Source organism: Hyposmocoma kahamanoa, unplaced genomic scaffold (assembly GCF_003589595.1).
Source record: "Hyposmocoma kahamanoa isolate Upper Pololo Valley unplaced genomic scaffold, ASM358959v1 88, whole genome shotgun sequence".
NCBI classification, from domain to species: Eukaryota; Metazoa; Arthropoda; class Insecta; order Lepidoptera; family Cosmopterigidae; genus Hyposmocoma; species Hyposmocoma kahamanoa.
In genome coordinates, this window is record NW_020654466.1 from 7,258,852 (window position 1) to 7,271,518 (window position 12,667).

Genomic DNA, 12,667 nt, shown 5'->3' on the forward strand with positions numbered 1-12,667 from the left:
CAGGAAATCGAGCTCGTAAAGTATATTAAAGAAATGGAGACGTGGAAGGATATCAGCTTGCCATAAAAAACAATATCGCCCACCCTTAGGTACCTGTAAGATATAAATTAATTAGGATTATTTGTTCTCGAAGTTCCGTAACTGTTGTTTCATATACCTAGATTACATAAGTGAGGATTTTGTTAAGTCTAATGAGTAACCTAGAAATTTTCCTAAATAGAGGCAAGGTGATCCCTGGATCATCTTGCCCATACTCTTAGAATCATCTTGGACACCCCGGTGTCCAAGACGATCCTTTAGTAGGGTTTTAAAAATATTCAAATATAATAATGAAAGATCAAATAATAAAACGTTTTTAGTAAGACAACATGTAAATAGATAAATTTTCTATCATTCAACGCTTTTACATCTGCTTTAAGCTGAATACTTTTAAACTACCACCATTCTCCCTTAAGGGGATCATCTGGTACCCATATATGATTGATGATTTGAATAGTCTTTTACTATGATTATAGAATTTGGATTTATAATAAAGTTAATAATTAAATTCTTTATTCAGGCATTACAAAAATAAAACATTTTTAATACCCATTAGCAAAAATATTAATAAACCTTAGGTAATATAGAATAAATTATAACATGCAATAAAATATAATATGACCCAAAATAAAATAATACCATCTACCATACCATAAAATAATACCATTTTTAGCTAACTATATACATTTTAATGTACGTGACTGTACATATCAAACAATAAGTCAATCTTCCTTTTGAAAATCTCACCGATTTTTGACGCAAATATTAAGAATCAATTTCTATTGTATTTAATATATCATTTCAATTTATTTACTATTTTAGCTATAATTTGATTTATTTAGGCTATGGCTTAATTTGTAATGAATACAATGGCAACCGACATTGAGAAAATGACCGTCGGTGACAGTGCCCGGAACATTTCGACGTGTGACCTAAAGCAAAAGAAATCGAATCATGTTTTCGATGGTGCGGGCGAACACGTTCGGTATCATAGTGACTCCGAGTCGCTCGGCTCTCGAAAAAGCAAGACTCGTTTCATTAATCCCGCCATTTATGTGGAGACAGTGGAGTCCACGCATTCTGTGACGTCACTGCATACAGACTCTTCTTCTATTGAGGATGTGACACCGCACCCTCACACGAGTTATAGGAGCAATTCAACGCCCATGCTAAGTGGACGCGACTCGTCTGCGTCTTCGGGAAGCGTCAAGCGAATATCGTGCCGACTGTCCGGCACAATAACGTACAACAATGACGACCCTGACGAGGACACCGCTCGGAACCACCTCACTTATCGAGACGGTTCTGATACGTTCCGATTGTCCGTTGCCTCCTTGTCGACCACCACTACAGCTCAGGAAGAAAGGGCACGCAACGACCGTAAGAAACAGGAAGCATTCAAGAAATGGTTACAGCGAAAAGAGCAGGAAGTAGGTGTCTCCATTTCTCTATATTTTTATTTGACTTTGAATTGATAGTTACTTTGCAAACTCACTTTTAACCGAATCTATAAGTACTTGCTTGAGTTTATGTTGCAATTATACAATTGGAAAGTAGTAGGAAGTAAGTGCATCCATTTATTCCATTTATATCTATTTTTATGTATTTTTATTTGAACTATAATTCGATATCTTTTTGCGTAATCTTTACTTGCTTCTTATTTGAAATGATATAATGTCAAAATGAGTAGGAAGCAGATGTCTCCGTTTCCATATTTTTCTTGACATTTAATTGATAATTACTTCGTGTACTATTTTTTTACCTAATTTATACTTGCATCTATTTATTTTGCATTTATACAGTTGGAAAGGTGTCTCGATTTTTATATATTTTTGTTTTTTGACTTTTGTTTGTAATGTGATAGTAAGTCTTTACAAAAAAATTTGTACAAAATCTTCACCGGTGTCTATTTTGCAATTATACAATCAACAATTCAAGAAAGTAAAATTCAATGAAGAGTTCATGTCGCCAATGAAACTTTGATATTTGTTTTTTGGTAGAGACGTGAAAAGCTTCGGGTTGAGGAGAAACTGAAGCGTCAGTCTGTGCCTGTACCTACCTTGGAGCAGCGAGAAGAGACATTTCGCCGCTGGCTCGAACGGAAACGTGAACAGGTACCTACTTAACTGTGGTAGTTATAAAAAGTAAAATCTAGATTGGTGCCACAAACATTGGTGAAAGAATGTATAGTCCGTAGTGAAGTCCGTTACTGAATGTAATGCTACAATGTGCGGCGACTGCCTGCTGTTGTTGCCTTCACCAATATCTCACCGTGTGTAAAAAAAAAAGAATATAGTCTAATTGAGAACCTCCTCCTTTTTTGAAGTCTCTTAAAAACAGGTTTCCATTAATATTAAAAATATCAAATGGAAGTGTCGAGAAAACGTACATCGATGTTTATATCGTACACAGACAGCGAAACTTGTTAAAAGTACATAATTAAGTAAATTCTATTAAGTCGAAAGGCGACTATAAAACTCGATTAAAGCATAAAACAAATCTCTAAACCCTGTCATCTTTTTGGGATTAATTGATCCCAAACCCTTTAGAAATTTAACTGGTTTCCGAGTTATAATTAAAACAGGATGAACAGCGGAAGGCGGAGGACATAATGCGTCGGTATCGGGAGACTGAGCATATGGAACAGGAACGTCTCAAGCGTATTCGGGACAAAGAAGAGAAACTTGCCGACTGGATACGCAAGAAGGAAGAGGAGATGAAAGGTGAAGGAAAAGTAGCTGTAAAAAACTTACAGCATTTCACTTTAGACACTAGTTGACTGTTCCTGGATTGACCTCCCATCAGTAATTGATAGGAATACAACGTACCTACGTGACTGGGTGTATTGACTTACTCTGGTAGTTTTCAGAATCCTTCTTGATATCTCTAGGAAATTATTGAATTAAGTAAATAATAAATTAATAAATATTAGATACCATCACATATGTTGCTCTGATCCCAAAGTAAGCAGGTGAGCTAAAGCACATGTGATATGGAAATCGGAAACAACGACGGTACCACAAACACCCAGCCCCGTGACAATATACGTGGGATGCACTATAAGTTTCCAGAATGAGTAAGAAAAAAATACTATATATGGTCAGAAATGAATTTATTGCTTCTCAAAATATTCTCCGTTTTTACGGTTTACGGTTATTTTTACGGAGTTTGTAATATATACAATAACTTCCGTCAAACAAATGGTCGTGTACCAATAACTATTCACGGTACAACGATTCTCCAAAGCAACAGTAGCCACGTGTCCAGTTTTATTAGAAAAAGAAGCAATCATCCGCTTAGAGGCACTTTGCACGCGCGGCACTTTGGTTGGTTTCGGCTCATCTCGAAAGACCCATACGCTCGATAGCTGCTTTGTCTTGGAATCGTAACTATAAATCCATTTTTCGTCACCTGTTACTATGTCCCATACCAAATTTGACTCCCCTTCTTTGAATCTGGTATGCATGGCATTGCACCAAATGACGCGATCCGTTTTTTGAGCCTCAGTCAAGTTGTGTGGGATCCACCGAGAGCACAGCTTTTTCACACCCAAATGTTTGTGTAGTATTGATTGTATTTGACTCATGCCTATGCCTAAAGATGCCCGAATCTCATGGTATGTCACATGCCTGTCTGTTTTGAACATTCGGCGCACCGCATCGATGTTTTTGTTGTTCACAGCAGTGGACGGGCGACCATCACGAATTTTGCCACTGAGATACCCACGACCGCGTTTGAATTCTGCAAACCAGCTATAAATACTTAGTCGTCTTGCATGGTGCTTTTTCGCCAAAAGCAGTTTGAAGCCGAGCGAAGCTCCGCCGAGCTGTTAAATTACACTTAAAGTCGTAGAAAATCATACTACGAACATTTTCACGAGTTAAAGCCATGGTGATGTAGACAACCAATTTCTAAAATGACGCCACAATGTAAAAACAAGTGACAGTCAGATGAAACAAGCTGTATTCTACAGCCAAAGAGTTCCATTTTCAAATTACTTTTTAAATATTGTTTATGTAAGTGGTCAGTTCCGGAAACTTATAGTGTGTCCTATGTAGTTAAAAACCATGCAGCAACAATGGCTGAGGTACAAGTATATTAGGCATTTATAATATTTATTGCTATTACATGATATAAAGTTTTGTGTTGTATGTTTTGTTCAGCGATGAAGACACGCGAGGAGCGGCGCGCTGCGCGCGTGGCGATCGAGGGGGAACGTAGACGCGTGAACGGCGAACGCGCCTACCGCGATTGGTTGCGTACCAGTAAGAATAAGCCGTTGCCCGTGCCACTCAATCAAGGGGAACTTAGTGAGTTATTTCCCTTTACTACAGCCAACATACGACCGTCGTTTTGTCTTCATCGATCTAGAGCCTAGATTCTTCGCGCATTCTAAAGAAATGAGGTCGAAGGGAGTTGGTAAAAAACTTACCAACTTAAATAGCACTAAAGATTCACGTGCCATAGAAAAAATGTAGCGCTAGAGGAATGTCGAAGATACATGGCGAAATCAATCGCAAATCGAAGCCTTACTTTCTCAAACTCGTATCTTATACCTAGTAATTATGAAGAAAATGGCAAAACATTCTATTTATTTAAAATTTCTTATCCAAAGGTGTTAATTTGGATACATTGCTTTAAGAATAGATAAAAACTAGTGTGTAAATATGAAGGAAATGCGGTGCGAAATCAGCCTGCGAAATTTGTATATGCAATCCATTTTTTGCATTTCATTAACTTTCTGGTTTAAGATACGAGTTTGAGAAAGTAAGGCGACGAAATAGTTTTTGGTATTCTCAGAACCTCATGACGTGAGCTCTACAATGCCTATGCCTAACGCTTGGTGAATAGTATAGTCATATACACAAGATACCTAACCCCCCACAGCCGACTTTGGTTCTGAGCAAAAAGAGAAAATTGTTAAACAAACCTAACCTTTAACCTGTGAGCTGTAAAATTTATTCTGATATGACTTCCTGGTCGTCTCATTAGTGAATGAAATTGTAAGAAAGTGTTTAAGCCAATTTGATCTTTAACGTATGGTTCTTATTTAAATACAGAATACAAATTTCAACCAGCTTTAGTAAGACCGTCGTGGCCTAGCGGTATAAGGATTGCGTTGCATTTGAGGCAAGCGTGGTTCGAGTCACATTAAAAATAAAATGTTATTTAGCTATGACTATATGATATTGTATTTTTTTTGTTTTTATACTCTGGATAAGTGTAAGGAATGTCTAAGTCTTGTTCATACAGAACAATAATTTCTAATTTTAATAATTCCGTTAAGTGCGGCATATTAAAACAAGAAAGAAAACTTTTGAAGTCACTAAAACTTTGAAAGTAATTAAAACTGAATAGATAAATTGGAACGAAACGTGGAACAATGCGTAATCACAGAAGACACGATCGTATGCAAACTGCAGAGCGATTTCGTGACTTGTTAATCTATCCGTACCCAACCTACACTTTATTAATAATATCTACCCACCCACTTTAATAATAATATAATAATACCTTAATAATATGTACCTACTTGTACCAACCTTAGGCAATTTCTAGTGAGCATATGTTGCGATTTGTCAACGTTAACATTAAAAAGTGAAACAATGCTGTTAAAAATATAACAACGTAGTGCTCGTCGAATCGAACCACGGGTATTGTAATTGGCAGTCGATACAACAAGCCGCTCGATATTTACTTGGATGTTAAATGACGAAATTTAGTATTCGTTTTAAAAATGTTAATAATTTTCAAGCAACACTCCACTGTATTGCTTATATGATAAAGTTGAAATTGTTTTAATTTTTTTTTGCTGAATACGTAAGATGGCTCTCAGAACCAAAAGGTCGGTTTGGACATGTAACGGGGTCAGGTATCTCACGTACATGACTGTAGGTACTTACCTTTCCTGTTTATCAATGAAAGTTTTTGAAAGTTAAGGTGCCTATAAATACGATCGACAATGTCGATTAGGTGCTTACAGATATGCTCGACATTAACGATATTATATACGTTTTCGAGTTGTTTGGGAGTGCTTATTGAGAATATGGCATTAATTTCTAAATCAAGATGGTTGGCAAGAATTTTCAAAAATTTATTTTTGGTAGTCCTTATGGAAATGGCATTTCTATCTGAATACATGATGGCGGACACGACTTTTCGCATTTCTAAATGCAAGATGGAGAGCACGATTTCTCAAATAATGGCAAGTTGGGTATCGTTTTCGAGGTATTTGGGGATGCTCATTACGAATATGGCACTCATTTCTAAATTCAAGATTACGAGGTATTTGGGGGTGCTGATACGTATGTATAAATATATGTCTTGTTTGCGCTGCGACGCGATCATCGCGTGTGCCGACAGTAATAAACGGACCGTGTTATCTAACTTTACAAACACCTTACTGGCGACGAGATACGTACCTACCCGCGCGTGTGTGTGAATTTTTCTATTTTATTTAAAATATCGAATTGTCTTTGAAATATTAATGTGTTTAATCACAATGAACGAGAGTGGTCAGTGTTTTACGGGAGGTTAAAACAATTTTTAATACAAAACGACGTCAAAAACGACAAAAAGGGTCCGTTACTACTCACTCATTTGTCGGATGACACATAACAGGATTCTACAAAATTTAATTCACCCGAAGAATTTGGAAAGTGCGGCGTATAACGATTTATTAGCCGCGCTTAACAAGCAAGAGCACTAGAGATGCTACTGACAAATCGTTTCGTCCTAGGCATGAGCGTTGATCCCGAGCGTGACCGCCTGTTCGAATAGGATGCTGCAACTCTCACTTTGGCGAAGGCGCTGGAAATCGCGCAGCAGTCCTCGTGTACGCGCGAATCTCGGACTGCAGGCACGAGAGGCCCTCACACTTAAAGGAAGAACCAATGTATCACGTGTCGGTAGGCAGCGGGCTCGCGGCCGGTCCGCGTACGGACAGAGGTTCGGGTGTAGGCGCTCGCGATCAGTATTCTACGTGTTCTGTGTGTGGTTTAAAAAATCATGTTTCGCAAAAGTGTCGATATAAGTCTTATGTGTGTCAAAATTGCGGAGAAAAAGGGCTCCTAAAAAGGCGTGTACTGTAGTCTAGGCTCTACTCTATGAGTAGAACTACTGGCTGAGTGAATCTAGTTTTGTATTTAGAATGTGTTTTGAAATTGCAAATTGCAAACGTGCATAGGTTAGAAAAGAAGAACATCTTGATAGATCAAGAAGTAATCTCAAAAAGTAAATATGTTATAAAATACAATAAATATCAAGTTATGAAGTTAATCTCAGTTTATATTTATAAAGTACCTCTCGCTACGCAACATAAGCTACGGTCCAGTTTACAGTACAAGGAAACTGAGTATCCGCGTTAATAATATTGGAAGTGAAGGTGAAGGTGTTGATAATGCGCGCTGTGAGGAGTGCCAAAACTTTAGAATAAAGTACGTGACTGATAAACCAATGCAATTATAATTATTATTGGGGAACAAGACATTAACAATGGAATTAGACACGGGTCGGGTTCTTCTGTGATATCTGAGAACATGTAGAATACATTATTTTCAATGTCCCCAATGGTCATAAGATATCGCCCTTGGGCTATTTTGAAATTGTAACCGAATATGAATAAAATTTTCGTAACGAGCACCTCCAAATACCTCGAAAAGGATACCCATATTTCATTTAAAAAAAAATCGTGTTCGCTATCTTGGATTTAGAAATAAGTGCTACATTCGTAATGAGCACCCCCAAATACTTCGGATACCCAAAACAAAAAGGATACCCAAATTGCATTTATTTGAAAAATCGTGTCCGCCATCTTGGTTTCACAAATTAGTGCTATATTCGTAATGAGCACCCCCAAATATCTCGAAAACGATACCCAACTTGCCATTATTTGGGAAATCGTGCCCGCCATCATTTAGAAATGCAAAAAATTGTGTCCGCCATCATGTATTCAGATATAAATGCCATTTCCATAAGGATTACCATAAATCAATTTTTGAAAATTCTTGGCAACCATTTCGTATTTAGTGTAATGTTTTTGTAAATTTAATGTAAATTAATGCCACATTCTCAATAAAAAAAAGTCTATAATCGACAATGTCGAGCATGTTTGTAGGCATCGACAATGTCGATCATATCTTTAAGCACCTTTAGGTAGTACGCATAAATGTTTTGTAAGAAAAGTATTTCATTGTTATAGCTTTCACTTGTTTCATGTTGTCGGCAGGCATGCGCGGTTCTGTTTCGCAAATGTACATAAATCCTGTTCCATGGCAAACTTGATAGGAGTGTTTGAAGACTATTTGGGTGCGATTAGTATATTTTAAGTAATTTATTTTTGTTACTCGCGTCCAAACACTGTATAGCGCCTCGTTAGACAACAAAGTGCTTTGTTTATCCCTATTTATTTGAGAGTAAATTTTCAATTTTGTATATCTTTTGCCCAAATATACCTAATTTATATCAGGATTATTGTAATACGACCTTAGTTTCGTTTAGACAAAATAAAACAAAGTTGTTTTAGCGACATAGTTTTATTATTACGATGATAAAATTTCCGAGATATCAATAGGGTCCCCTCGAGTAGAAATTCGTGTAGAACAAATATAATATTATAGAAAATATTCAAATGTTACTCGACAAATTCGGCACACATACTAATTTTCTTTGTATCTAAATAACGAAAACTTTGCAAATTGCAAACGTGCATTACAACAAGCAACTAAATATATACATTGATTTCAGCCCGTATCCATAAGTACATTCTATAAGCCACAGCCATTTGTTTGATGAATCGAATTATGTATTTTGGAACTAACTTTTGTCTACAATTTACCTACTGTAACAATATACGACAGTCTACAAGATTGTCCAGCTAACAGAGAACAATTGTAGTCATAGTAAATAGAAACCAAGAATATACTTGACCGACGAAACATTTTGAGTACAATCATAGTTAGAAATAAGGTTTCAGAAACTTCTCTGATAACTTTTCAATCTGTTGCAAGTTTACTTTTAAGATTCTCGATCACGTTACGTCGACTCACGATTAAGATTCGCAGGTATATCAATAGATTTCCTCTTCTTCTTTGAGACGCAGTATGTCAGATTTGTTCATAAAATAGTAGGATGGTTGTCGGCCTTTCAGGTCTTTTAAGACACGCTTTGCACCGGAACGGATTAATATCCTACTCAATGATTCTATTTTGTCTACTCCCATCGCATAATGTAGTGGAGTGCGTTCCAGCTGAAAAAAAATACAAGAAATAGTAGAGGCAGTACTTCCCTGGATGAACGGTTTTACAAGGAGCTCTACTGGTACAAAAAGCCCAAGTTGCAATTGGAGTTGAATATTATGTAGTTGTTTATATGGTAATAGAAGCAGGTAACTTCTTACATTGTCCCCAATGCGCAACAACTCCGGACAAGTTTGCGCCAAGTATGCAACGACTTCTTCATGCTGTGCCAATACACCGATGTGAAGGGAAGTCCTCCCGAAGGAGTTCTGCGCTCGGGCGAGGGTTCTGCCGCCTTCCGCTGCGACGGATGCTTGAACTTCTGTTAAATCCCCTCGTCTGATCGCACCATGGAGACTTTCTCTAGACTCCTGAACAAGTAAATTATACTACTCTTCACTTGTATATAATTGCCTCCGTGGCCGAACGGTTACCATGTCGGACTGCCACGCAGAGGTCCCAGTTTAGGGTTCCCGGGCCGGGAGAAATATTTGTGTGGCTTACATTTAATTTTCTCATGAGTTTGGGTGTAATTTGTGTTATCTATGTGCGTGTCCATGGCAACCGCTACGATAAACCGGGGCTATGTTCAATGTGTGCGTTTATTATTATTATTTTTATTTATATTTTAAACTCCCGCCTTTCCCAAGGCCTAAAAGATTATTATTATTCGATTATTATTATTATTATTATTTGGCCGACTTAAAATATTAACACTAAAACGTAATTTGTAATAGGTGCAAAACAATCATACAAAAATCACTTTGTTTTAGTAGATACGTTGCGCCATAGGTAAAGAGAACATTACAGAGTATTACATTTTACATAATTTACAAAAATAGTTTTTATAAAATTAGTAACAAATGGTAATTAATACCTCAAAGGCAGGTATTGAAGCTAACAAATTGCTCATTTCGGTGTGTCCTCGCTGTGCGATGATATCTGTGATCGCAACTCCGTCTTCGTCAACTATGTCCAGTATGTGGTCGTAACCTTCCATTAGCAGTTGCATTATCTTTTCGGTATTACCTGGAATTCACAGAAAAATCTAAAATAAACGGCGACGATGCTTTGTATGTCTAAATCATACCGTATCATGGATATGGTACCGTATGATTTACTTTACTCTCTTTTTTCTTTTATGACACCGAGTGACGGGACGAACAAGTCGTGCACCTGTTGGTAAGCGACACGCCTGTCCATAATAGTCAACTCACACTGGCGCAGAGTCCAAGCGTCGCGACGCGTCATGTTTTGCGCCTATAGCATATTCAACTCTATTCTCCCAATATTAAGGGTACAAATTTGTGTTATGCAAATATGGAATCGCGCGTCGACGTTTGGTTAAAATTGAGCGGTTTCGCGAAACGCCGCGCGTGACGTGTCAGATGCCGACCGCACTATGATCCGGGCGTACTAATGCGAACGTCGTCGCGCGACGACGCGGGTCGCCATGTGTTGTAGTTAAAAAAGGACGCGACACGACGCTTCGACTCTGCGCTAGTGTGAGTTCAGCCTTACACTGCTTTTCAGAGCTTCAAATCGCAAAGATCTGAGGGTCACTGTCACTGCGCCCATCACCTTGGGACATAAGTTGTAAAGTTTCATGTATAATTTTGGACTCTTGAGATGAAGAAAAGTTATGGTCAGGTTTATATTCTTTGGTCTTATGCATAGCGTGGATCGGCGCAAATGTGAGTACTCGCATTAAATTATCAAGTGCTAAAAATTTGTCAATTATCTAGCCTTTATCTGATGTTTAACAACCTCGTGGTAGAAGAATCTGAGACTGGTTCCACCTTAGCACACGATCCCTCTTCAAAAACGAGAATAGCCATGATGGTCGCCATCCTTTGTAGAGAAGGGGCACACTAAGAAGAAGAATCTGATGTTTCCTTAGCTGTCTTACCTCTAGCAGCGAGATGTAAGACCCATCTGTCTATTTCCGCAGTATTTTCATGCACGTTTGCTTGTATGGAGACATCTCTGGCCGTGCGGTACAGCTCATCGCGGTAGCCCAGGCTTATGTCAGATTCCTGCAGAAGCTGAAATAATGCGTTCCGTGTGTGTGTTCGTGCCGCCGCGAAATGTAGCATCGATTGACCATGTTCATCCTGATGAAGACATGTGAATGTTTATTGTATCTAGATAATTAAGTCTACAGATTAATTTGTAATTTACTAGTTCTCAAATTTTTCATGGATCATTTGCAGCCATCAAACGAATTAATTGGTCGTAGGTAGCAAGTATCATGTTTTAATGCTTGACTTATCATAGCAAGATTACATTTCAGTATGTTACGTACTCTATTAACGCTGCTGAAGGCGGCTTCAGGTGCATCAGGACTGGCTTCGGGCTGGGGCTCGATAGTGACGACGTCAATAGGCCGGTGCGGGCGCGTGGCGGTTCGTGCCGCGTCGCGTGGTTGGCCCTTTGGCTGTGACGCCGTTCGCTCTCTCTCCACCAGTTGTGCCATTGCTTCTGACACCAGCCCTGGTGGCGGTAGTTCGTTTTCCACCTCTGCCGCCTCTCTTGTCACTATCAGATTTGACTCCTGTTTACAAAATTATTTTCTAATCTGGTTCATGCACGCTAAGTAAGTTGCACTACCATTGGTTTTTTTGACAAGATAAAAAATAGACTTATTAGAAGTACGGTAAGTAGGTAAGATAAGTAAGGTATGTAGGTAAGATAAGTAAGCTATTTTTTATATAATTTCCTAAATAGTCCAAGCGCAGACAAATTAAAATCGTAAAAACCCCGAACAATAACTGTCGGTATGATGATTATGCTTTCATTAAATCATGATTAAATCTCTCTAATGAGTGAGACCACTGAGATATAATACTGTTTTAATACAGTTTCAATATTGTTGCTATATATTATAGTGCTAGAAATCACGGGATCACTATATTTCGCCAAGATGCGAGCGTACAAGCAAATTATTGCATTCAACATGCGAAGTATAAAACACTATCATTGTAATACAAAATCAATAAAATATTAAAACGTACTTGTTGCGACGTAGCTATTGAAAACATGCAAAGGCCAAGCTCACCTGCGTACCTAAACGTGGTTTCTCGTTTTCCGGAAAATTCTGGAGGAAACTCGCGAGAAACGCAACGGGATCCTTAGGTTTTACATTAGCCACTTCGGTCAGACCTTTGATTAAAGGATCGCCGAGAGCTGCAAACACATCGTTTACTTCATCCACATTCACTTTATACATTTTAAATTGCATCAATTCACTTTACAAAAGTTTAATATTGGCTTACACTTGGCGAGGTATCTGCCCTCGTCGGTTTTAAATGTGGGAATGTCCATGTGTCCATTAGCAGTGTCACTCGTACCTGAAAACGATCAATTATTCAAACGGCCTTCGAAACGTACGT

At 38.1% G+C, this 12,667-nt stretch overlaps 2 protein-coding genes across 2 annotated transcripts in view; one reads left to right on the forward strand and one right to left on the reverse strand.

Moving 5' to 3' along the window:
* The first annotated feature begins 910 nt into the window (after nucleotides 1–910).
* LOC113235903 (DDRGK domain-containing protein 1-like) lies at nucleotides 911–8,491 on the forward strand. Its single transcript, XM_026471826.1, has 5 exons — nucleotides 911–1,469; nucleotides 2,040–2,153; nucleotides 2,624–2,762; nucleotides 4,203–4,349; nucleotides 8,267–8,491. The coding sequence occupies exons 1-5, from the start codon at nucleotides 930–932 to the stop codon at nucleotides 8,320–8,322; spliced, it is 996 nt and encodes a 331-aa protein (XP_026327611.1). The 5' UTR covers nucleotides 911–929; the 3' UTR covers nucleotides 8,323–8,491.
* Nucleotides 8,492–8,817: 326 nt separating this feature from the next.
* LOC113235902 overlaps nucleotides 8,818–12,667 on the reverse strand; it is a 30,110-nt gene continuing 26,260 nt past the window's right edge. The window contains exons 15-21 of the mRNA XM_026471825.1: nucleotides 12,551–12,625; nucleotides 12,334–12,461; nucleotides 11,581–11,829; nucleotides 11,185–11,389; nucleotides 10,153–10,304; nucleotides 9,437–9,646; nucleotides 8,818–9,286 (exon numbers count right to left, since the gene is read on the reverse strand). Of these exons, the coding sequence (XP_026327610.1) occupies nucleotides 9,107–9,286; nucleotides 9,437–9,646; nucleotides 10,153–10,304; nucleotides 11,185–11,389; nucleotides 11,581–11,829; nucleotides 12,334–12,461; nucleotides 12,551–12,625 (1,199 nt within the window). The 3' untranslated portion in view covers nucleotides 8,818–9,106. The remainder of the gene's footprint in view (nucleotides 9,287–9,436; nucleotides 9,647–10,152; nucleotides 10,305–11,184; nucleotides 11,390–11,580; nucleotides 11,830–12,333; nucleotides 12,462–12,550; nucleotides 12,626–12,667) is intronic.

Coding starts and splice junctions, on each gene's coding strand:
- LOC113235903 (XM_026471826.1), top strand. CDS start 930: ATGACCGTCGGTGACAGTGCCCGGAACATTTCGACGTGTGACCTAAAG. Junction 2,763..4,202: donor GAAGGAAGAGGAGATGAAAG/GTGAAGGAAAAG, acceptor TGTTTTGTTCAG/CGATGAAGACACGCGAGGAG. Junction 4,350..8,266: donor ACTCAATCAAGGGGAACTTA/GTGAGTTATTTC, acceptor TGTTGTCGGCAG/GCATGCGCGGTTCTGTTTCG.